The 22,909-nt window shown below is 58.4% G+C and overlaps 4 protein-coding genes across 6 annotated transcripts in view; 2 read left to right on the forward strand and 2 right to left on the reverse strand.

The window, feature by feature from the left end:
• LOC102452245 (uncharacterized) overlaps positions 1–22,909 on the reverse strand; it is a 505,721-nt gene that overhangs the window by 305,312 nt on the left and 177,500 nt on the right.
• Positions 984–8,796, reverse strand: LOC142823259 (fibrinogen-like protein 1-like protein). Its single transcript, XM_075914112.1, has 3 exons — positions 8,677–8,796; positions 3,441–3,542; positions 984–1,799 (listed from the first exon to the last, which is right to left on the reverse strand). Exons 1-3 carry the CDS (start codon positions 8,678–8,680, stop codon positions 1,165–1,167), a joined length of 741 nt encoding a protein of 246 aa, XP_075770227.1. The 5' UTR covers positions 8,681–8,796; the 3' UTR covers positions 984–1,164.
• LOC112543688 (fibrinogen-like protein 1-like protein) lies at positions 12,677–18,104 on the forward strand. Of its 3 annotated transcripts, none has more exons than XM_075914104.1 (4): positions 12,677–12,990; positions 14,843–14,983; positions 15,593–15,679; positions 16,928–18,104. In XM_075914104.1, the coding sequence occupies exons 1-4, from the start codon at positions 12,972–12,974 to the stop codon at positions 17,554–17,556; spliced, it is 876 nt and encodes a 291-aa protein (XP_075770219.1). In that variant the 5' UTR covers positions 12,677–12,971; the 3' UTR covers positions 17,557–18,104. The 3 variants fall into 3 exon arrangements, with proteins under 3 accessions (XP_075770219.1, XP_075770217.1, XP_075770218.1); XM_075914102.1 differs by having other exon boundaries at positions 12,694–12,990; positions 15,551–15,679; positions 16,928–18,095; XM_075914103.1 differs by having other exon boundaries at positions 12,695–12,975; positions 15,551–15,679; positions 16,928–18,094.
• The window catches only part of LOC102455931 (uncharacterized), a 28,191-nt gene continuing 27,457 nt past the window's right edge, over positions 22,176–22,909 (forward strand). Inside the window, exon 1 of the mRNA XM_075913346.1 lies at positions 22,176–22,489. Within this exon, the coding sequence (XP_075769461.1) occupies positions 22,438–22,489 (52 nt within the window). The 5' untranslated portion in view covers positions 22,176–22,437. The remainder of the gene's footprint in view (positions 22,490–22,909) is intronic.

Genomic DNA, 22,909 nt, shown 5'->3' on the forward strand with positions numbered 1-22,909 from the left:
GTGTCTACACTGGCGCGATCTCGCACAAAAGCGGCCGCTCTTGCGCAAAAGCTTGCTGCCTGTCTACACTGGTCACGTGTTCTTGTGCAGGTAAATTGACGTTCTACTGTATAAAATCAGGGCGTCTTGCGCGAGAACTCTGACGCTCCCACTCAGGAAGAAGCCCTCTTGCTCAAGAGCTCTTCTGGAAGATGGCAGTAAAGACAGGAAACATGAATTTCTTGTGCAAGAAAGCCCTATGGTTAAAATGGCCATCGGAGCTTTCTTGTGCGAGAGAGCATCCACACTGGCACGGATGGTCTTGCGCAAAAGCACATCTCTTGTGCTAAGGCACATGCCAGTGTAGACGCTCTCTTCTGGAAGGGTTCTTGCGCAAGAACTCTTCCGCAAAAGAGTTTTTGCATGAGAACGCGCCAGTGTAGACGTAGCCTATCAGATGTACAGGAGCATGAGCTTTCGTGGGCAAAGACCCGCTTCGTCAGATGCCCGTGAGCAGGGTGTGTCTCGGACGCACTGGAGGCTTGGAGCCGAGAGCGGGGAGGCGGTTCTGTTATTGGTTCCTGCTTGTGTCCAGTGAAGCAGACGCGTGTATGTTCCTTGTAAATAAACAAGATTGCCTCAGTGGAAATGGCAGACTCCTCTGGCCTCCATCTCCCCGAACACCCCCAGGGCCCAGACAGCAGCAGCTTTATCGTGTAGCTTCATTGCATGTCTATCAAATGCACCTGGCTTGGAACCCAAACTCACTGGCATCAGGCGTGCAGGGCTCAGCTGGAAAGTCCTGGCTTCCTGTTCCCTCCCTGGAATCAGTTGCTCTAAATGCAGGTTCCTGATTCCCTGCTCACTAATGCCGAGGGGAAATGGCAGGGCTGGGAGGAGCAAGGTAAATGTGGGCCTAAGGGTTGAGTGACATGGGTACAGCGGGGGGGGGGGGCTCCCTTTACACACAGTAATCGCCCTCTGGACATCATTAAACACCCAGCCAGGGGCACCACTCAGAGTTTATTACAGGGATCTACCAGGCAGAAGCTTACAGGGAATGGGATGAAGAGAGCAGAGGCACTGCAGGGACTAGAGAGGGTCTGGAGCTCCATGCCTGGGCTTATATTGTTGCCCTTCTCCGTGGCGCTGGCTCCCGGGGAGGAAGAGCTTGCCCCGCCAGCCTTAGCACACGTCTGTTGGCTTCACCAGGATGAAGGAGGCCTTGCACTCCCCACTGCTGCAGAACCCGGCCCAGTAGATGTAGCCTTTCGCATTCAGCAGCACGTTCTGGCACTTGTCGTACCACCAGCCTCCATAGCTACTTGCGCAGTTCCCGCTGGCTTGGTCCTGGTCACGATCGTGCGTGCTAAACTTCATGTTGTCGTGTATGCCCCCCTTGCCGGTGTGATAGGTGGTGAGATAGTCGTCGGCATCCCCCAGGTATCTGCCCAGCCGCAGCGGGTACCCGCTGGCCTCATCCTCCACGCGGAAGATGTCGTACTCCGCAGAGCGGGTGGTGTTGGATTTGTCCACCACGACAAAGCGGACCTTGTAGGTGTTCTGATGGGTGAGCAGGAACAGGTACTCGTTGCCCATCCAGTAATCGTTCTGCACATTCCCGAAGCCGTACTTGTAGGTGCTCCAGGACTCCAGCCAGGTGATCTCTGTATTATGAGAATTTCTCTGCACCACGGTCCAGCCTTTGCCTTCGGTGTCCATGTCGCACCACACCACCTGCGGGGGAGAGCCTGCTGGCTGGATGACATAGATCCCGCTAGGGCTGTCTAGGGGGATGCAGCTGCAGTCCCTGGGGAACCCTGAAATGCCACAGACAGTGGGGTTAAGGGGCGGTTGAAAGAGAGAGCCAGGGGGTTCCGAGACAGACCCTGAGTATTTCCCAATTCTACAGGCTCTGCCCTGGCCACAGCATCCGGCTCCAGCTGGCAACCTTTGTTTTGTGTGAAATGAGTTTCTTTCCCTGCTGGTTCTGAAGAAATCCTCCCAAAGATGAGTCGGGGGTAAGCCCGGGCCCTGTCCCCTCCTGGAGTCTGTGCTGCGGGGGGAATCGATCCAGCTGGGGCTGCTCCCCCCATCTCCATACAGACTGAATTGGGAAACCGACACGGGCCGGGGTAAATGGGGTTGGCAAAGAGCGGAAGGGAGACTGGCACCAGACGGCCCTTGGCATCCAGTCTGCTCAAAACACCCTGCTCTCGCCGGCGCCTTGGAAACTTCCAGCCAACGTCCTGTTGCGGGGCTTGGAGGGGTGCCCAGAACTGTCTGGGTACAACGAGAACACCGTGGTAATAACGGCCCCGCCCCTCCCCACGGTCCTCCCTTGAGCCTGAGTCCCCAGCTCCCCTTCCCCCCCAGATCAGCCTCCCTGTGTGCCCCCCCACCCAGCCCCTTTATGTGCCCCTCACGTCTGGCCCCTCCCCGTAGCTGAGCTGAGGAGGAGAAGCTGCTGAGCACTACAGGGGGCTGCCAGTGGGGCCGGCTGAGACCCCTGCCTTCCTGGGCAAGCCCCTGGGCAGCCCCCCCCCCCGAGCACTACTAGCCCCAGGTAGCTCCATGTGCAGCCTCCTCTCTGCTCAGGTTATCAGCTGGTCCGCGGTGGGGGGAGGTGGGGCCAAGGCAGGGTGAGGTTTGAGCAGCCCAGAGCCCAGGGGACGCTGATGCCTGTGCCCTCTGTCACAGAGGAGGCTCTGGAGAGCCAGGGGACTCCTCGGTCAGGCCGCTTTAGTGTAGGGGGGGGGTTACACTTGGTCCTTGATGGTGAAACTGAAGCGTAGCAATCGGCCAGTCGGGGGATTGCACCCTGGTCCCTACAGCGGCTCTGCCCTGAGCTGGTTCTTCCGCCCCTCCAGGCTCACAAAGCGAAGCAACAAGCAGCAGCTCCCACACCCCAGCTGGCCCGTTCCCAGGGGCTGGAGGCCTCCTGAGGGGATGGGCCTGCTGCACGGGGAGGACTCCGCTTCTCTTGGGGCCCTGCGCTGGCGGAGAGTGGCTAGACGGCACGTTCCATGGACACGTGAATGCAGGGATTGCACACGGGCCAGGCCGACATTAGAGGCTTTTTTCACTAAAGAAGAACGTGCTCCGCACTTTGCGTAGCTTTTTCCGATTGCTTTTCCAGAAGAGGCTTTGCCGCCATTTGGCCCCGTTTAAAACAGGACCAAATGGCGGAAAAGCCTCCTCTTTCGGCGGAGCCCTTACGCCTCCTAGAACGAGGTGCACAGGGCTCCCCGAAAGAGCCTTTGCTCTTTGGCAAAAAAAAGCAGAAGAGCAAACGTGTTCTCTGGATGCAGCGGAGTTTTTCCAGGATACCTCTGATATCCCAGGAAAACTCGCAGTTAAGATGTCCCCTGGGAGGGGGGAGAGGAGCATAATCAGGCCCACGGGACCCTGATCTTGAATGTGGCTGATGCTAGGTGCTCGCCGCTTGGTCCTCTACTCACCTTTCTTGTCTTTTAGGGCCCCAGTGCCCTGCATGGGGGCTGTGCAAAGCAGTGTCAGCACCGACAGCATCAAGAGACGCAGGAGTGAGTTGGGCTGGAACCCTGCAAGGAACAGAAACCACTGGACATGAGACAAGGGGAGAGTTTTCCGAGTGCCTAAATCCTACTAAACGTTAAGAGGACTTAGGCACATAAGTGACTCAGCCAATTTGAAAATGTTACTCAGAGATTTAAGGCAGCGCAGGAGGTGGCTGGATGGTCAAAAGGACCCAGCATGGTGGCTCGGCAACCCAGAGAGGGGGCCGAGCTGCTCTTCACTTCACCCGCCCACAGCTCTGCCACTCTTGAGTCTCTGCAGCTCCCGGCACTGAGCCCGGCCTCCTGATTGAATAGAAAACTCTTACTCAAGGCCTGCGTTGGCAAAGGGCCCCCTGCTTTCCCAGCTCCTTGGCTCCCCGCAAGGCCTCCCTTGCCCAGTGTGAAACCAAACGAATTCCCCAGGTCCCAGAGAACGGCTGCCCCCAGACAGCAGCAGAGATGTGCCAGACAGAGCCATGAGCATCACACTGGTCTTGTTCCCGCCAGTCCCTGACCTCTCTGCTGCCAGTCTACCCTGCTCCAGGGGGTGACGCACGGGAGCTGCTCTCGCCTGGTGTCCAGCTGCCATGGTAGGATGTGTCTGTCCTGCTTCTCAAATGGTAGACGGGGCAGTAACGCGGGTGGCTTGCTTATGGCTTGTGACTCCAGAACAGAGGTGAAGCAGAGACACCCGAGGCAGGTTCTCCAGACCCCCCGTGGCCGGAGCAGTGTGTTGTCTGCTTCATTCGTGTTTGGATAAAGCTTCCTGTGGGGAGGAGGAGGGGGGGGGGGGTACGTGTGCACCTGGACATAGGTGGCAAGTGACATGGGTTGGAGCTGCTCAGGCACCATGAACATTGAGGGCTCCACTCCAACAACTACAACCCAGCTTGAGAGTCACTGTGATGAATTCGGAAGCTGGAGCAGCCGGGCCTTGCTGTAGAGAGTTTGTTTATAAACAGAGGCGGAGGATTAAGGTACCAAAAGGCTTATCGTTAAAGTGAACTAAGGCTCATGAGCTGGTCCTTAAAGCATCGTCAGGTTCTCCAGTCAAAGGATAAGAACCTAAGGGTGGGGGAATAGAGGAGTTTTGTTGGGCAGTTTAGAGGCAGAGTTTGAGAGGGGCTAGATACACTTAACACTTTACATTCTTTAAACGTCTTTAAAATAAAACCAAAACCACCTGATTTAAAAATAAACATCAAGAAAGGACAAGCTCTAGGAGAACAAAGAGGATGTAGGCAGAAGCCCAGCATCAGGGGAAACTTTTGGGAAAGGGGGAGCCTATACAGGAAGGATGGGCTCCACATAAACCGAAATAGAACCAGATTGCTGGCACTTAAAATTTAAAAAGTTGTAGAGCAGTTTTTAAACAAAGGTCTTGGGGAAAGTCGACTGGTGCAGAGGGCACATGGATCAGACAGAGACATTCTGTAGAGGAGAGTCTATAAATGGAGACTGTCTATGTCCTAGTACAGAGGAGAAGATGGAAGAGAAGATCTGGGTGAATCATGTGAGAAACAGTCAAATGAAAAGAGTCCCGTTCAATCCCATCATGTAATCACAGACAGAGAAATAGTGACAAGTTTTTAAAGTGCTTATACACAAACACGGTGGCTGTGTCTACACTGGCCACTTATTCCGGAAAATCAGCCGCTTTTCCGGAATAACTTGCGAGCTGTCTACACTGGCCCTTTGAATTTCCAGAAAAGCACTGACGATCTACTGTAAGCCGCTTTTCCGGAAATACTATGCTGCTCCCATTTGGGCAAAAGTCCTTTTTCCGGAAAACTGTTCCAGAAAAGGGCCAGGCCCAGCTGCGCGCGGCACTTTGATCCAGCTGGCTGGGGGCTGGGCCTGGCGGCCCCCGCAGCATGGGGCTCACGAATGACAAAGCTTGTGCATCCCTGGCGTACAAGGCACATGGGAAAATACGGTTACGGTAGAAACGCGTCTTCATAGACATATTTCATTAGAAACACCTTATTTGTGGTGACAAAACCTGAACTCTCAGGAAATGTCCCAGCCCAAATCAGTCTGAGAAGCTGCCATCAGTGTCAGGTTTCATTGCGAGAGAGGTGAGTAGCCCCAGGTGAAGGGCTGAGGTTTTTGGAGGAGAAAGATTTCAGTGAGTCTCACAAGCCAGAACTAAAATGTTTTGATTGAAGTGAAATAACAGTCTGGGGTCAACCAGCCTTCAAAATACGCTCCCCATTTCTTGACTCTGCGAAAATGACGATCGGGGCTTTTTTGCGGAAAAGCGCGTCTACATTGGCATGGACGCTTTTCCGGAAAAAGTGCTTTTTCCGGAAATACTTATAATGGAAAACTATTCCATTTTAAGCATTTCCGGAAAATCATGCCAGTGTAGACGTAGCCGGTAAGTATAAATAATAAGATGAGTAAACTAGAGTGCCTCGTATTGAAATAACAGGTCTCTCAGAAACTGGATGGAATGAGGATAATCAACGGGATGAAGTAATAACCAGGGTATGAAATATATTGGAAGGACAGAACAGGTTGTGCTGGCGGGGGAGTGACACTACATGTGAAAGAAAGCATCGTATCAAATGAAGTAAAAACCTTAACGGAACTAATTGTACCATTGGATCTTTATGGATACTAATTCCATGCTCTAACAATAAGACTATTGCAGTAGGGATATATTACTGACTCAACTGACGAGGACGGGGATAGTGACTGTAAAATGCTCAGGGAGATTAGAGAGAGACCATAAAAATAAAAATCCTCAATAATAGTGGGGGAGTTCAACTACCCCCTATAGAGATCTTAAAAGACTGCTTCTTGGACAAGCTGGTTCTGGGACACACGAGAGGTGAGGCAGTTCTTGACTTGGTCCTAAGTGGAGCGCAGGACCTGGTCCAGGAGGTTACTGTAGCTGGACTGCTTGGAAATACTGACCCAATTATAATTAATATAATTATATTTTCCCCCCTGTGGTGGGAAAAACATCACAGAAGCCCAACACTGCGGCGTTTAATTTCAGAAAGGGGAAGTACACAGAAAGGAGGAGGTTAGTTAAACAAATTTAAAGGTACAGTGCCAGAAGTGAAATTCTTGCCAGCTGCATGGAAACTTTTGAAAGATGCTATAATAGCTGCTCAATTTAAATGTATGCCCCAAATTTAAAAAACAACAAAAACACAGTAAGGGGACCAAAAATGTGCCATTGGGGCTTACGAGCCAAGTAAAAGAAACAGCGAGAGGTAAAAAGGCATCATTTAAAAAGCAGAAGTTCAATCCTCGTGAGGAAAATAGAAAGGAGCATAAGCTCTGTCAAATAAAGTGTAAAAATGTAATTAGGAAGGCCAAAAACTATCTGAAGAGCAGCTAACCAAAAACTCAAAAAGTAATCTCTGTCTCTCCGGGGTAGGCACGGGGAGAGCCGGGGCTATGGCTCTGTGGCCTCAGCCTTCCCCAGCCACCAGGCTCAGATCTACCTCAAACCCAAATCCCCTTGCCCCACTTCCTTCCCGCCCCTTCTTCGAGGCCCTGCCGCTGCTCCAGCCCTTCTCGGAGGCCTCCCCCTGCTCACTCCATCCCCCTTTCTCCCCAAATCTCTTTTGCTTTCACCAAGCTGGGGTAGGAGGTGAGGGTGCAGGCTCTGGTCTTCAGCCAAGGAGTTTAGAGTGTGGGAGGCTCCGGGCTTAGCCCAGGGTGGGGGATGGGGTGCGAGCTCTGGGAGTTTGGCTGCAGGGGGACTCACGTCTGGGGCAGGAGGTTGGGAGGAGGTTCAGGGCTGGGACGGGTTCAGGAAGGAGGCCCTGGCTGGGCTCTGTTTGACTGAGATGGCTGCTGGGTGGTGGAGCAGTGGGGCTAAGGCAGCCTTACTCCTGGCCTGGCCCTGCACTGCTCCTGAAAACAGCCGGCACGTACAGCAACGGCTCCATAGTGCCATGTGCTGCCCCGCATCTACAGGTACTGAGCCCACAGCTGCTACTGACCACGGTTCCACATTATTGACCAAGGGGAGCTGCAGGAGCCGTGTCTGCAGGCAAGGACAGCGTGTGGAGACCCCCGGCTCTGCCTCTCTCAGGGGCTGCAGGGAGATGCCAGCCACTTCCAGGAGCAGCAATTAGCACTGGGATAATTAATCCAGCTGCAACAGGTTTGGCATTTTAGAACTCACTCCTCCAAGAATTAAATCGAAGCATAAGAGCAAAATGAAAATGAGGAAACGCACCCACCAGTCAAAACCCCCAAATAAAACACTTTGCAAGCAGTAACAGTAGTAACAATGATCCCCAGGTATGTGCTGGGTGGGGAGATGGGCGAGGGACAGTGTGTGTGTGTGTGTGAGAATGTCAGATGCACACGGTGTGTGAGAGTGACAGAGATTTGCACTGACAAGCTCCCTCCACCCCCTTCTCTCTGAGCGGAGACAGGGTGCAGGAGTGGGGGGAGCAGGGACACCCTGACAGCAATGCCCCGTCTCTTCTCCTTCCCACACCCTGCACAGCAAGCAGGAGGCTCCCAGGAGACTGGGCTTAACTCAGGGGTCCTGACTTCTACCTGTGACCATGGGGAACTCATTACACTGCTCTGTGCCTTAGTTTCCCCTTTTGTAAAATAGTGCTTATGTTAGATCCTTTTTATTCTAAAGTACTTGGGCCACAATCCCCGAGGGGACTTGGGGCAGGGAGGGACGATTCCTGCCTAGGGTCCAGCAGCAAGCTGAGGAGGGGACCCCCACAAGGCTCTTGGTATACCATGGTCTGGGGGGGACACTCTGTACCAGCCAGGGGTCACTGCCAGACTTGTCGCTAGCCTGGCTTACCCTGCAGCATGCGCTTGCTGGGGGAAATGCTGCTCCGTTTCAAAGAAGCAGCAGCGTGTACCTCACTGTGCCGGTCCCTTGGGCCTTGGCCTGTAGGCCTGTGGAAGCAGAGGGTGCACCAGGGTTCCCCTCCCTCCCATGCACCTGTCGGAACTGGGGAGCGGAGCTGAGAAGAGCGCAGGCTGCCCACTCCGTGCCAATAGCTGCTGCCTCTGGGCAGGTTCCCGAAGGCTCCTGGAGCCCCGGAGGAGAATGCACTTGCCCACCGCACCTCCCCATGTGCCAACACCGCCTGCAGCTCTGGCCTCGTCCCCAGGTTCCGGCCCCCCGGGAAGTGCCGGGCATCTCAGTAAAACTCACCCATCCCGAGGCTGCAGCTGAGCGGAGTTAGCAATCGGCCGTGTCCTGTGTCCACCTCCGAAAGCGGAGCTGGGATGCCCTCCCTTTATGCAGAGAGCACCACCCCACACCCAGCTTCTCTTGCTGCTCCAACTGCTGGCGCCCAGCCTGGCCTGTGGGCCGGGGGAGCCCCCCTGGCACGCCTGCCCCTTCTGTATTTACTGCAGATACCAGCTCGCTTGGGCTCCCCCATTCCCAGGAATGCCAGGATTTCGGAAAACAGGCCGGGGTCAGCCAAGGATGAATGTCTCGGCAGGACTCAGCGGCGTACCGCTGCCTTTCGGACACAGAGAGCACGAGAGGGAGAAGATGAAGCCAGTGGAGATGGTGGGGATGGGGGCTGTGCAGTACGTGATTGGGAATGTGACACTTGTGCCAGGCGATTAGAAGCAGCAAGATTCAGGGTCTAAGGGCTCCTCTTAGCATTGCGAACCAGAACCAGCTGGAAACCTCTCTCCCCGAGACCTGGGGAACTAACCCCCACACGCTAAGAGGCGGCTCCCCCCTCAGAGGCCCTCGCATGCGAGGAGGAGAGAAATGCAGTGTCGGGGGGGGGGGGACACCCTGCGTTGGACTGAAAGTTCTGGGACCTGTGAGTGCAAAGCCCCCCCTGCAGTGTACAGCGCAGCAGATTTTTGCCTCAGTTTCCCACCTCGAGGTGAGACAGTCCAAATATCCCTTTGGTGCACCCTCCCCTTTCCCTCAGCGCGCCCCACACCTGGTTCACTGGCCAAGTTCAGCCGAGTGTCCAAGAGTAGAGGGCATGTGGGCGGGTTCAGCTTCTGGCCCCAGGAGAGAAGGGGCAGGCCAGGGGGCCTCTGCTCAGCCTTGCTGCTGCCCCATGCTGCCACCTCTGCCTTCAGCTGCTATGCCGCGCTCTGTGGGGCCTCTGGCCTGGAGTGAGTCCAGCTCCCTGGAAACCCCCTTGTGCTGTTTGCTCCACTGCACCCCCCATGCCACCAGCTCAGAGTTGGCAAATGTCATTGCGGAGTCTTTGGCCATGACCTTTGAAAAGTCGTGGAGATCGGGAGAGATCCCGGATGACTGGAAAAAGGCAAACGTAGTGGCCATCTTCAAAAACGGGAAGAAGGACGATCCAGGGAACTACAGGCTGGTCAGTCTTACCTCGGTTCCTGGAAAAGTCATGGAAGGGATCCTTAAGGAATCCATTTTGAGGCACTTGGAAGAGAGGAAAGTGATCAGGAATAGTCAGCATGGATTCACAAAGGGCAAGTTGTGCCTGACTAATCTGATTAGCTTCTATGAAGAGGTAACTGGCTCGGTGAACGTGGGAAAGTCAGTGGATGTGATATACCTTGACTTTAGCAAGGCTTTTGATACGGTCTCCCACAATATTCTTGCCAGCAAGTTAAGGGAATGTGGATTGGATAAATGGACGGTAAGATGGATAGAAAGCTGGCGAGATGGCCGGGCCCAGCGGGTAGTGATCAACGGCTCGATGTCAGGGTGGTGGTCAGTTTCTAGCGGAGTGCCCCAAGGTTCGGTTCTTGGACCGGTTTTGTTTAATATCTTTATTAATGACCTAGATGAGGGGATGGATTGCGCCCTCAGCAAGTTTGCAGATGACACTAAGCTAGGGGGAGAGGTAGATATGCTTGAGGGCAGAGATAGGGTCCAGAGTGACTTAGACAAATTGGAGGATTCGGCAAAAAAGAAATCTGATGAGGTTCAAAAAGGAGACGTGCAGTGTCCTACATGTGAGATGGAAGAATCCCAAGCATTGTTACAGGCTGGGGACCAACTGGCTAAGTAGCAGTTCTGCAGAAAAGGACCTGGGGGTTACAGTGGATGAGAAGCTGGATATGAGTCAACAGTGTGCTCTTGTAGCCAAGAAGGCTAGTGGCATATTAGGTTGCACTAAGAGGAGCATTGCCAGCAGAACTAGAGATGTGATTATTCCCCTTTATTCGGCTCTGGTGAGGCCACATCTGGAGTATTGTGTCCAGTTCTGGGCCATCCAGTACAAAAAGGATGTGGACGCATTGGAGGGGGTCCAGTGGAGGGCAACCAAAATGATGAGGGGGCTGGAGCATATGACCTATGAGGAGAGGCGGAAGGAGTTGAGGCTGTTTAGTCTGCAGAAGCGAAGAGTGAGGGGGGATTTGATAGCAGCCTTCAACTTCCTGAAGGGAGGTTCCAAAGAGGATGGAGAGAGGCTGTTCTCAGTGGTGACAGATGGCAGAACAAGGAGCAATGGGCTCAAGTTGTGGTGGGAGAGGTCCAGGTTGGAGATTAGCAAAAACTATTTTACTAGGAGGGTGGTGAAGCCCTGGGATGGGTTCCCTAGGGAAGTGGTGGAGTCTCCATCCCTAGAGGTGTTTAAGTCTCGGCTTGACAAAGCCCTGGCTGGGTTGATTTAATTGGGATTGGTCCTGCCTTGAGCTGGTCCCTGCCAAGCTGCAGCCTTGCCACTAGAGCCAGGAGGGTGCCACAGGTCACAGGGGAAATGGCCCAGGGAACAGAAGGCAGTGGAGGGAAGTAGAGGGGCAGGACAAGGCTGCTGCCCGAGAGACCCTGTGTCAGGGCCATAGTAGTGGGTGGGCCTGCCCCCACCCCTTTTCCCCCTTGTACTGTGTCTAGCCACCATTGCTGCGTGGCCTGGAAGGATCGTGGCTTGCCCCTGAGGTCAGGGGCTAGACTGAGGCTGCCGTTGGCCACGGTGGCAGCCTGCTGATGCCCCCTGGGAAGGAGCGAGAGACGATTGGGGTGGGCACTGCTGATGGGTTTGCTCCACTGCAGTGTCCTGAAGGGGACGTAGTGGTCTGGGAGAGATGCGGGTCTGGAACTGGAGCGAGGAGGGGAAACGGCAGCCGGAAGGCGGGGCCCTGCGGATGAAAGGATGAATTCCCAGATCTGCCGGCAGGAGGTGCTGTGGTGCTGAGTCCCACCCCATGACAAGAGGATTAAACTAGATTTGTTTAGCAACTGACAAAGTTTCTGCTCCATGTCATCGCCTTCTGCTGATTCAGCACCTTTGCCTGCTGCCCCGGGTGTGTGTCCCGCTGGCTTTTACATAAGGGCTGTGTCTAGACTGGCCAGTTTTTCCAGAAAATCAGCCGCTTTTCCGGACAAACTTGCCAGCTGTCTACACTGGCCGCTTGAATTTCCGCAAAAGCACTGACGATCTCATGTAAGATTGTCAGTGTTCTTGCAGAAATACTATGCTGCTCCCGTTCGGGCAAAAGTCCTTTTGCGCAAAACTTTTGCGCAAAGGGGCCAGTGTAGACAGCTCAGATTTGTTTTCCGCAAAAAAGCCCCGATTGCTTTTGTGGGAAAGCATCCTGCCAATCTAGACGCTCTGTTTCGAAAATGCTTTTAACGGAAAACTTTTCCGTTAAAAGCATTTCCGGAAAATCATGCCAGTCTAGACACAGCCAAGGTGCATAAGAGCGAGTGCAAACCCAGGAGAGTGCTTATGAGTTACGGCTGAGTTGTTGGAGGTGCTCCCAGGCAGGCGGGGTCCTGGCTGGGACCGAGAGCGCAGAAGCTAGTCCACTAGCAGGAACAGCTCCGCCCTGTCCGCACGCCTTGTGACCGTCCAGCCAGCATGTCACACGCCACTCAAATGTGCGACAAGGGGAGGCCTGGATTTCCTTGCATGTCAATCACGTTTGCCTGGCGTGATGTGCAATGAACATTTGATCATTTGGAGACCAAGTTTGGGGGGCGGGGAGGGGGGGAGAACCCAGACCCACTCAAGCAGGCCCAGACCCACTCAAGCAGGGATTGAAGGGTGGAGGGAGAGATGCATTTTCCTATCTAGAAGTCAATGCCCATAAAGCATGGGGGGGAGGGGTGGCAGCTGCAGCACCTCACTGCCCTGCCTCCCACCTTTCCTCTGTACTGTAACGTGCAGCCCACAGTTGGCTCCACTGGCATCTCTGACTCCCAGCAGCACCCAGGCGAGCCGTGTCCGCCCTGCCCTGCCCTGCCGGTTCCCCCATAGGGAATGGTTCCAGGGAAGAGCCTTATCTGGGGGGAGGCTGTACCAGGCCCACCCGGCCAGGCAGGCTCCCAGGTGCTCTGCAGGGGCCGATAAGGCTGCTTAGCCCAGCTTCCCTCCAGACACCTGACAGCTCCACCCCAGGGCAGTATCCCCAGAGCGCTGCAGGGCGGGGGCTGGGGAGGAACAGCGCCTGCCCCCCCCGTACAGCAGGTGCTATAAGTGCCAACCCCATTCTGCCTCTGCTAGACGCCTCTCTACCGATCCGGGGACAGACGTGCCGTGGGCAGGGATGGGTAAGGGCCGCCTCGGTGAGTCAGGGCCCGTGGGGCGGAGCTGGGCCCTGCTGCTCCGCTCTAGGGCCGGGAACGTGGGGGTGGGAAGCTGGGATTAGAACCCACCAGCAGATGTGGGGCTGGAACCCAGCGTGGGGCGCTCCCCTCCCCCCGGGGCGGCGAGGAGCAGAGATGCCTGGCCTGAAAATTACGCAGCCTCCGGCTGAGCCTCTGGGGCAGACACAGCAACTCGCTCCGGGGCCCGGACAGTCTGCAGAGCTGCCTCCTCTGCGGCCCGTTCAGTCCCGACCCCCCCGTGGCGCGGCCCAGCAGCGGAACGCGGGCGCAGTGACTGGCAGGGGGACAGCGACCGGGGGGGCCTTGGGGGTGGAGGGAGCAGCAGTGACACGTGCGCCAAGCGCCCTAGAGAGGTGGGGCAGGACGCCGGGCGGCTGCCCTGCGGGTCACTATCTGGCAGGACAGAGCTGGAGGGGCTCCCTGCACGGTGCCTGCTGCTGCAGCTTGGCCATGGGCCCCCAGAGCCACTAGCCCAGCTGGTGAGTGTCAGGGCTGGCGCCTGCCTGCTGCCAGCAGCCCCCGATTCCCTGAAATCCTGGCCGCCCTCCCCGTACCTTCCTGGGGCCCTGAGTGCCCCTGGCCAGCCCCCTCCCCCGACCTTCCTGGGGCCCTGAGTGCCCCTGGCCAGTCCTCTCCCCCGACCTTCCTGGGGCCCTGAGTGCCCCTGGCCAGTCCCCTCCCCCGACCTTCCTGGGGCCCTGAGTGCCCCTGGCCAGCCCCCTCCCCCGACCTTCCTGGGGCTCTGAGTGCCCCTGGCCAGTCCCCTCCCCCGACCTTCCTGGGGCCCTGAGTGCCCCTGGCCAGCCCCCTCCCCCGACCTTCCTGGGGCTCTGAGTGCCCCTGGCCAGTCCCCTCCCCCGACCTTCCTGGGGCCCTGAGTGCCCCTGGCCAGTCCCCTCCCCCGACCTTCCTGGGGCCCTGAGTGCCCCTGGCCAGCCCCCTCCCCCGACCTTCCTGGGGCTCTGAGTGCCCCTGGCCAGTCCCCCCCCCCGACCTCCCTGGGGCCCTGAGTGCCCCTGGCCAGTCCCCTCCCCCGACCTTCCTGGGGCTCTGAGTGCCCCTGGCCAGTCCCCTCCCCCGACCTTCCTGGGGCCCTGAGTGCCCCTGGCCAGTCCCCTCCCCCGACCTTCCTGGGGCCCTGAGTGCCCACCCAGGACCCTGTTCCCTGAAGCTCTCAGTGCCCACACAACCCTCAGTCCGCCTCCCCCCCTCCAATGTTTTCTCTAATTTTCTGCATCCATGTGTGGAATAATTTTGATGTGCACCCAGGCCTGTGCGGATGTGCACCAGGAGTAGAAACACATGCTGTGTGCGCTCTGCCCGTCGGCTGGGCAGCGTTGGAATCTCTCCTGGGTGGCTACCGAAGTGCTCAGCCTACAGCGAACACTGGCCTGGACCCTGCCCCCGGCCTGCCCCCCGGCTCTCGGTTCCCACCTCGCCTCTGCTCAGAGCCCTGCTCCCCAGGGCCTTAGTGCCCACCCAGCCATGGTCCCCATTTTCTCTTTTCCCCCCACTCTTCCCCTCTGCTCCAGTAGTGCCCCTGGCATAGGGGGTCTCTGTGGGGCAAGCGGCTGGGAACATTTCTCCAGGGTAAATCCCAAGCTCACGTGGGCCTCTCCCCCTTGTGGTGTCTGTCCCAATGGGGCCAATTCCTGGCGTCTCCTCTGTGCCCGAGGGCAGGGACAGCGGTGCCAGCTTGTGTGGGAGCCAGTTCTGGATCGCACCAGCCCGTGGCAGCGGGAATTGGGAGCCTGGCTCCTCGGGGGCAGGTTTGCGTTCCCAGCGTCTCCCCCGCTCTTCCCTTTTGCAGCTGCCTGGATCCCTCGTCTCCTGCTCCTCGCCAGCCTCTTGGCCCTGCCAGCCCCGGGGCTGGCCCTGGAAATACACAACGGGAACATCTTCAAGGGACCCACCCACAGACTCAGGAACCACCCAAGGGCCCTGATGGCAGGTGAGTTCTACCTGCGCCTCCGGCCCTCTCAGCCGCCACAGGGGTCCCTGCCGGGCCTGGGGGCCCAGCACAGCTCCGCTTGGCTGCCATTACGCGGGGCTGAAGCCACTGGAGGAAATGACACTCCGAGCCGTGGGCGTTCGAGGAGGGAGGCAGGTGGTGGCCCAGGGGGCTGGGTGGTGGCAGAGCAGGGAGAAGGCAGAGGGTGCTGGCTGCCTCGGGCCACAGAGGTGCATGGGGAAGGGGGGCAGGTGAACACAGCCCTAGGGAGAAGGTGGCAGACGGGAGGAGGCGGGAGTGCCCTGGCAGCACGGCGACGGGCGCTGTGGTAACACCCAGCTTGAGCTGGGCAGGGCCAGGCACGGCTGCGTGGGAAGGAGGCTGCTGCAGAGCCAGGGACAGGACTGGAAGCTGCAGGCTGGTGAGTGCAGAGCCAGGGGCATGGCTGGGGAGTTGGGAGGCTGCATTTGGCCCGTGCTGGAAGGGAGCAGAGCCAGGGAGGTGGGAGGGGGGAGGGTGCAGAAAGGGAAGCGGAGGCACCACTAACACGTTCCACCGCGGCCCCAGGGAGACTGGCAATGGGCGCTAAGGAGCCCTCCCATCACCCAGCTCTCCCCGTTCCTGCCCCTGCACACGAGGGCGAAGGAAACCCACGGCAGCGCAGAGACAGTGACCTGCAGCTACCGGAAGGCTACGGTACGTGTCTCCCGGGCTGGCCCTCCACACGCCCTGCAGAAATGAGCCACTCGGGCAGCCTCTGTCTGAGGGGAGGGGCAAGGTGCCCACGCCTGGCCCCAGGGGAATCCCAGGCATCTCACAGGCCCCTAGGAGCAAAGAAGCGGGTGGCAGATTTTAGGTTGTGAGGGAGGTGGCTGGCAGTGGCTGGGTCGCCAGCACCCGCTGCCCCAGGGATGGAGCTGGTCCACAGGGGGGAGGAGAAGCTTTGGCTGTGAATTGTGTGTGTGGGATGGGCCCATGTCACAGGTTTGTACGGGCCTAAAGAAATGATGCTTGGGTGCTGGCTGGGAGCACACTGGGACGTCTCTCCCTCTGCTGCAGGTGTGGGGAGGTCACGGCGAAATGCTTGGCAAGATTATTTGAGAGTTATGCGGGGAGGGGAGGAGGGGGGGGGGCTTGTGTTGTCCAGTGCACAGGCCAATGTTAAAGAGCTCTTGGCCCAGCCGTGAGCTGAGGCTGGACTGGACCTGCTGCTGTAAGATACATTTGCCCAAAGCCATGCGGTGCTGTTGGCCTGCAGTGTCCAGCACATTGTAAACACCTCTAAGAAAGCCCCTGCAGGTCATGCAGCCGGGTCTGATTGTCTTCCAGGATACACACAAAGGGTATGTCTACACTAGGCCCCCAGTTCGCAGTAGGGAGGCTAATGTCGGCATTCAAAGTTGCAAATCAAGCCCGGGATTTAAATATCCTGCCCTTGATTTGCATCTTCCTGGCCGGTTGCCATTTTTGAAATTTACAAGTCCAGCCTAACTGCCTGCATCTACATGCGGCAGGGACCCGGTAGTTCGAAATAAAGCCCTTGTTCGAACTACGTGTTAAACCTCATTCCAGGAGGAATAACAGGTAATTCGAACGAGGGCTTTAATTCAAACTACCACGTCCCTGTTGCGTGTACACGTGGGCAGTTAGTCTGGACTTGTAAATTTCAAAAAATGGCGACCGGCCAGGAAGATACAAATCAAATGCAGGATATTTAAATCCCGGGCTTGATTTGCAACTTCAAATGCCTACGTTAGCCTCTCTAGTTCGAACTAGGAGGCTAGTGTAGACATTGTTGCAGCGTTTTGAAAATGTTCTTGCAAAGGGCTGGCGTGTCAGAGCAGACACTAGGGTCGGAGATGCTCTGGAGGGGCCCGTTCTCACTGGCTCAGGATGGGATGAGCAAAGCAGGGTGAGCTCCAGCAAACTCTTCCTTGTGCACAGCCTTTCCCAGGGACTGCAGCGAGATTACCTGGAACAGGGTCAGTGGTGTCTTCATTATCCAGCCCGCCGGACTCCACCAGATCGTTGTTTCCTGTGACTTGAACAGCACCAGTGAAGGCTGGACAGTCCTCCAGAGAAACCGGCACAACACACAGCTCACCTGGTCCGAATCGTGGAGCACCTACAAATATGGCTTTGGCGACGTGCACAGTGACTACTGGCTGGGGATGGAGTACATCTATCAGATCACCAAGCAGAAAGTCTACCAGGTCAGGTTCATCATCCACGATTCCTCTGGCACCATGAAATACGCAGACTACAACCTCTTCAGTCTGGAAGATGAGTCCAAAGGCTACCGGCTGCGTCTGGGCTCCTACTCGGGGACTGCAGGGGACGCCATGACTTCAAACAGTGCTAGTTCTGTGCATGACAACATGAAGTTCACCACGAAGGACCTGGATCAGGACACTTACAGCGGGAACTGTGCGTCTAGCTATGGCGGGGGTTGGTGGTACTCGGCGTGTTATTCTGCTCGACTGAATGTCAAAGGGAGCATCACTTGGGGCAGTTTGTGTTCCGGGAACTGCCAAGCCTCTGCCATCCTCATCAAACCAGCTTCTTACTGCTAGTTGCCCCTTCCCCACCCTGCAGTCTGCAGCGAGGCCAGGCCTTGCTCCCCGAAAGGAGGGAAAGGGTTAGCCTGGGGCACAGCCAAACATCACCCCCATGGGCGCGGGGGGAGAAGTATCATGGTTCATATTTATCCAAAATAGGGCAACTTTCTCTTTTCTTTTCCTCTTCATACTTTGTAAGCTCTTCTCTGCTGGGCCTTGTGCTTTGCGTTGGCTGGATTTAGTTATAGTCACAATCAGAGCAACCCTTTGCAAAGCTGCCCCGGGGAGAGGAAACGCGCTTAGCCCCACGGGGCGCTGCAGTGTGTCCGGGCAGTGTGCCGTTCCGGAGCTCACTGGCCTGGAGGGATCCAGACGCACAGAAGGAGTTTGACAGACACACGCGCGCTGCTGCTCGGTCGGCATTAAAGCGTCAGAATAAAAAGGCATTTTGAAAAAGCGGGGGCCTGGTTCTCGTCCCACGTCCTCTCTGCTGTGCTCCCTGGGCAGCAGAGTGTGTAGAACCCAGCCCAGTGTTTGCAGCCTTCCTGCCTCGGGGGAGTTGGTCTCCCAGACCTGGCTGGGCTAGTCACCCCCAGACTTTGGCTCCCGCAGATTCCTCGAGGGGAATTTCCTGCAGTGACCTAGCAGGATTTTGGAGCCAGGCCTGCCCGTCTGGAGACATCTGGGTAGGTGTAACCCAGGACTGAGGGGCCCTTTAATAAGGTGCCCAGAAGCCAGTAGGTCTTAGTACAAAGCTAAGTGGTAGCAGACAATTTTCTGTTGGCTTCAGTGGGCTTTGGATCAGGCCCCTACTGCACGGCTGCTGCCTTTCCCCGTCGCTCCGGGCTCCCGTCCGCGTTGGGCCTTTCTAAGGGGCCGAGGTGCTGAGGCTCGTCTCTCGTCTGACTGCTTCCGCGCAAATTCCTTTGGGGGCCACTTCTCCTGGGCAACCCCTGGCTCCGAGCCCCTGGCCGGGAGCTGAGCAGAGTCCGACCAGAGGAGGGGAAGAGGCAGGAGCCTCGGGGGAGCCGCTGAGCCCAAGAGTCAGTTTTGGCTGGTGCTGGTGACAGGTCCCTGTGGTGCCGAGTGCCGGGCGGATGAAAAGCTCTTAGCATGAGTCGGGGTGAACCTAGGACGGGGGGAGGCAAGTCCCCAGCCCCACCCGTTCTGCCTGAGACCCTGCCCCTGCCACCTAGGGCCCCTCCATAGCTGGGCAGCCCTCCTCCCCGAACATGGGCTGACAGTGGCTTGCCCCCCAGAGCACGTGGGGCCTGTGGTTCTACCCCTCCGGAGCACCCCAACCCGCCTGCCCCAGCCTGGAAACCCCTCCCACACCCGACCTCCCTGCACTCCACCTGCCCCCCAGAATCCTGCTCTGATCCCCACCATACACGCCAAGCCCCTCATCTCTGGCCCCACTCCAGAGCCTGGATTCCCAGGTGGAGCCCTCAACCCCTGCATCCCATGCCTGGTCCCAGTCCAGAGCCCCGGCCTGCACCCCCAACGTCTAATCCCTGGCCCCACTCCAGAGCCCACGCCCCAGTCCACAGCTCTCCCTCCCTCCTGCATCCCAACCGTCTGCCCTGGGCCACGGACGCGTAGTGAGGGTGGGGGAGAGTGAGGGATGGTGTGGGGGGCAGGGCAAGGGGAGGAGCAGGGGTGATGAGTTTGGTGCCATTCGAAAGTTGGGGTCATTTCTGAGAGCAGGGGACGAGGATGAAGGTGGGTCGTGTCGTGTGGTCCCTGCAGAGAAGCAACTTGCCAAGCAAGTTCCCAAACGCCCTCAAGAGAGCCCCGAGCATTAGACGTGGGGCCATAAGACGTATCCTGCAGCTTCTCTTCTCTGCAGCAGCGGCCCCGGGACTTCATGCAGGGCCGGACTAAGGGGTGGGCTAGCCGGGCAGCTGCCCAGGGCACCAACCTACGGGGGGCGCCCGGCTCCCGGCAGGCTGCAGCGGCCACCCGGGGCGGGGGCTGTGTTAACCCCCGCAGCACCTGCCAGCAGCGCCCTTCCCCCCGTGGCGCGTGCACCCAGAGGCAGGGCCATGCGCCCCGAGGGCGGCGCCGCGCACCTGGGACCCAGGGTGCCAAAATGGCTCGGGCCGGCCCTGTCTTCATGGGCAAGGAGAATTCAATTTGCTCAGGCCAGACCCTCTCCTCACGCAGTCCAAGGCCGTGTCTACACCCCACAGTGTTGTCCCCTCGCGGCAGCTTTCAGCAGCCTCGCCACAGGGAGCGCACGTTGCATTGCACCTCCTGTGGCTGGAGCGCCCCTGCTCCCCACCTAAAGCCCCTTGGCGAGAGGTGCGGCGCTTAGGGCAGCATCGGCCACATCTTCACTTCCCGGGAGATCAGTGCAGCCGCTGGGACTAGGAGCTCTGCCCATGGTCAGGGATGAGGCGGCCGGTCGCTATGAATTCCCTCGCACGCCCAGCAGCTCCGGCTCGGCGGCTTTGTTTGCTGGAGGCTGTGGCCTGTGGGCGGATCCAGCTGCGCTGTGCTCTGCCCCCCAGCCAGGGGCTGCAGGGGGACTCCAGGGCTGCTCCGCGAGCCGAGGGGCTCTGACCTCCACCTTGCTGGGTGGCAGCTGGCCCCTCCGGCGGGCTCTGCCCGCATACAGCAGGGGCAGCGTTCGGCTCCGCTCTTCCGGACAAAAGGGACCCGTGGCCTCGGGCGCCCGTCAGAATCCCTCCCCTCCCCACCCAGAGGGGTTCTAGCCACCACCCAAGAATGATGCAAACTCCTGCTCTCTGCCCACTAGCTTTATCCAGGCCGCGTCCCCCTCCTGCCCCCTCGCAAACATCAGCGCAGTCAGGGTGACCCCTCCCCAGCCGGTGGCCGGGCTTTGCCCGGGGCATTCCCAAGGGGGCGCTCTCAAAAATAGGGGCCCCACGCACAGAACTGGGTCTCCTTGTACCCAGCATCCCAGCCCTCTCCCCTGCTCTCCAGGGGATGCAGCAGAGAACATGGTGCTATTTAAACCAGGTGCCGCCTTGCTCCTTTAGCTCCTCCCCTCTCCCGTCATGGGTGCCCTCGGAGCGCTCACGGTTCCCCCCCCTCGTCAGCTTCAGGGCTGGCACCTTCCACCTGCCTCCAAGTCCCTGGGCGGGTGGAGGCCAGAGTGGGCTCAGCTGATCCTTGTGGTCCCAATGCAGCAGCTTCGCTTCCGGTGTCCAGACCGACTGTCTCGATCCGTTCACCGATTTGCGATGCCTCTGCCTGGGCCAGGTAGAACCGGGCAGGGGGTGTCCTCCCACTGGAGCCCCTCCTCAGCTCCGGGCTTGGGAGCCCTCCGGCTCACCTCGCTGGCCAGGCAGAGCTTTCCTAGAAACCAGACAGGCTTCCGCAAGGGCTGGGCTTGGGTAAAGAGAGACGTTTCCCCCTACGAATGCAGCTGGAACCTTCCACTCCCCTCCAGTCATCTGGTGCACAAATCCTGGACCATCTTCTGCGGCTAAAGCAGTGAGGACTTTCGCTTAGTGAGTGCGATGAGCGCGCCGACCTGAGATATTGGCTTTTCGTCCCCCTAGGCAGGGTGCCTGGGCTTTCCCCTATGCACCGGTCCAAGGAATCCCGACAGACTCATTGCACATCGCTGCCAGTCAGCTGCATGCCACCCTCCTGGCCCTTAAACTTAGTTTTCCCTTCTCTTTTGGGGCCCCCTCTGTAAGCTCTGGCACTCTGGTCTGTGCATCATTTAGCAACCAGAAGAGTCACCTGGTGTTGCCTGGGTCCTCAGGGCAGGAGGCTGGTGGTGCAGGAGTCAGGGCAGGGACTTGGGGAGGTGGGGAGGACAGGGCAGGGTGGGGGGCATGAGGCTGAGGAGGAGTCATGGTGAGAGACTGAGGGGGGAGGGACTCGGGGTAGGGGGTCCGGGGGCCCATCTGGCAGGGCTTTCTCTCTCCCCCAACCCTCTCTGCTAGCAGGGGCCTTCTCTCTGACACCTTCCATGGGGGAGGGGGGCTTCTGTCTCCTCCCAGCTCTCCCACTTCTCTCTCCCCAGCCCCCCTGGCTGGCAGGACTTTCTCTCCCCCCTGTCCGGCAGGGGCCTTCTCTCTCCCCTCTGGCCCCCAGCGCCTGTCCCCAGAGTAGGGCTGGGCCCCATGCCTGAGGGCAGCGGGTGGGGGTGGGGTCAGCGGGCACCAGGGGCTTGCACTGCCCCAAGGATGGGGAGATAAGCTCAGAGCTATAGGGGGGCCCAGAGAGCAGCTCCCCCGGGCTCAGCCTGGCGGCTGCTGCTGCATCTGTTCCCTGCCCGGTCTCCTGGCTCCCTGCAGACTGCGGGGGGGGGGGGGGGGGAGAGGAGCTGGCGCTGGGGTAACCAGAGCCCCCCCCCAAGGCTCTCGGGCCTCTCTCCCAGCCTGGCTGCAGGGGGATCTGGGGACAGACGGGGGGGAGCAGCCCCCGGACCCAGCTGTGCTGAGACGGGCGGCGGCCGCTTGCAGGGAGCTGGAATTCTTGACTCCCCGGGGGCGGGCGCCGCTGGGCTGGAGAAGGCAGCGCAGAAAACCCGGCCGGGGTGGTGCGGAATGGGGGGGGGGGGGTCGGACCGCGCATGCGCAGCGGGTCAGGGACTCCGGTTCTAGCCCAGCGCCAGGGCTTAGCTCAGACCGGGAGCTCCCCGGGGCAGGGGATGCTGCGCCTCCCGGAGCCGGCCCACGGGCTGCAAGTGGGGGGCGCGCCCCGGGCAAAGGGGCGGAGCAGCCCCCCCGCACACCGAGGGGCGTGACCCCTGTGCTGCTCCCCCCCGCCTCTCGCAGAGGGGGAGGAGTCTGTGCAGGGGCCGCGCCTACTGCGCGTGGGGTCACACAGCTGGGGGGCAGGAGCAGGATCTAGGGCTGGTGGTTTGTAGAAAGCTGCTACCTATGAGATTGTGCTACTTAGGGGGCCCTCAGCATGCGCAGTAGCTCTGCTGAAGCCCCTGCCCTTCGCCCTGCCCGCTCCATGGGTAAGTTTTTGCTGACTTCTTCTTAAAAGGGGTGGGTTAAAAAAAAACAAAAAAGGAGGGAAAGGGTTACACGTGGGGGGCTGAAGCGGCTGCAGACAGGGTTAGGATCAGTCCTGGGGCAAATGTAGGGCTGATGGGGGAGAGGAACAGCTGGGAAGGGGAAAGCCCCCGCAAAAGCAGGGCAGAAGGGGTGAAAACAGGCACCCCCGTGGGAATGAGGCAGCAATCACAGGGGGGCTTTTTAATGTGCTTAAACCTGCTTTTTATGAATTCAAATCAGACTCACTGAGCATGCTCAGTAGGGCTGCTGACGCCTTTGCCCTTCTCTTTTCCCTTACCCTGTAGAAGTTTTTTGCTCAGGACATTTGAAAAGGGTTAATGATGGGGAAAGGGGGCGAACGAGAAGACATGACGTCCGCT

The sequence above is a fragment of the Pelodiscus sinensis genome, chromosome 32 (genome assembly GCF_049634645.1).
Source record: "Pelodiscus sinensis isolate JC-2024 chromosome 32, ASM4963464v1, whole genome shotgun sequence".
NCBI classification, from domain to species: domain Eukaryota; kingdom Metazoa; phylum Chordata; order Testudines; family Trionychidae; genus Pelodiscus; species Pelodiscus sinensis.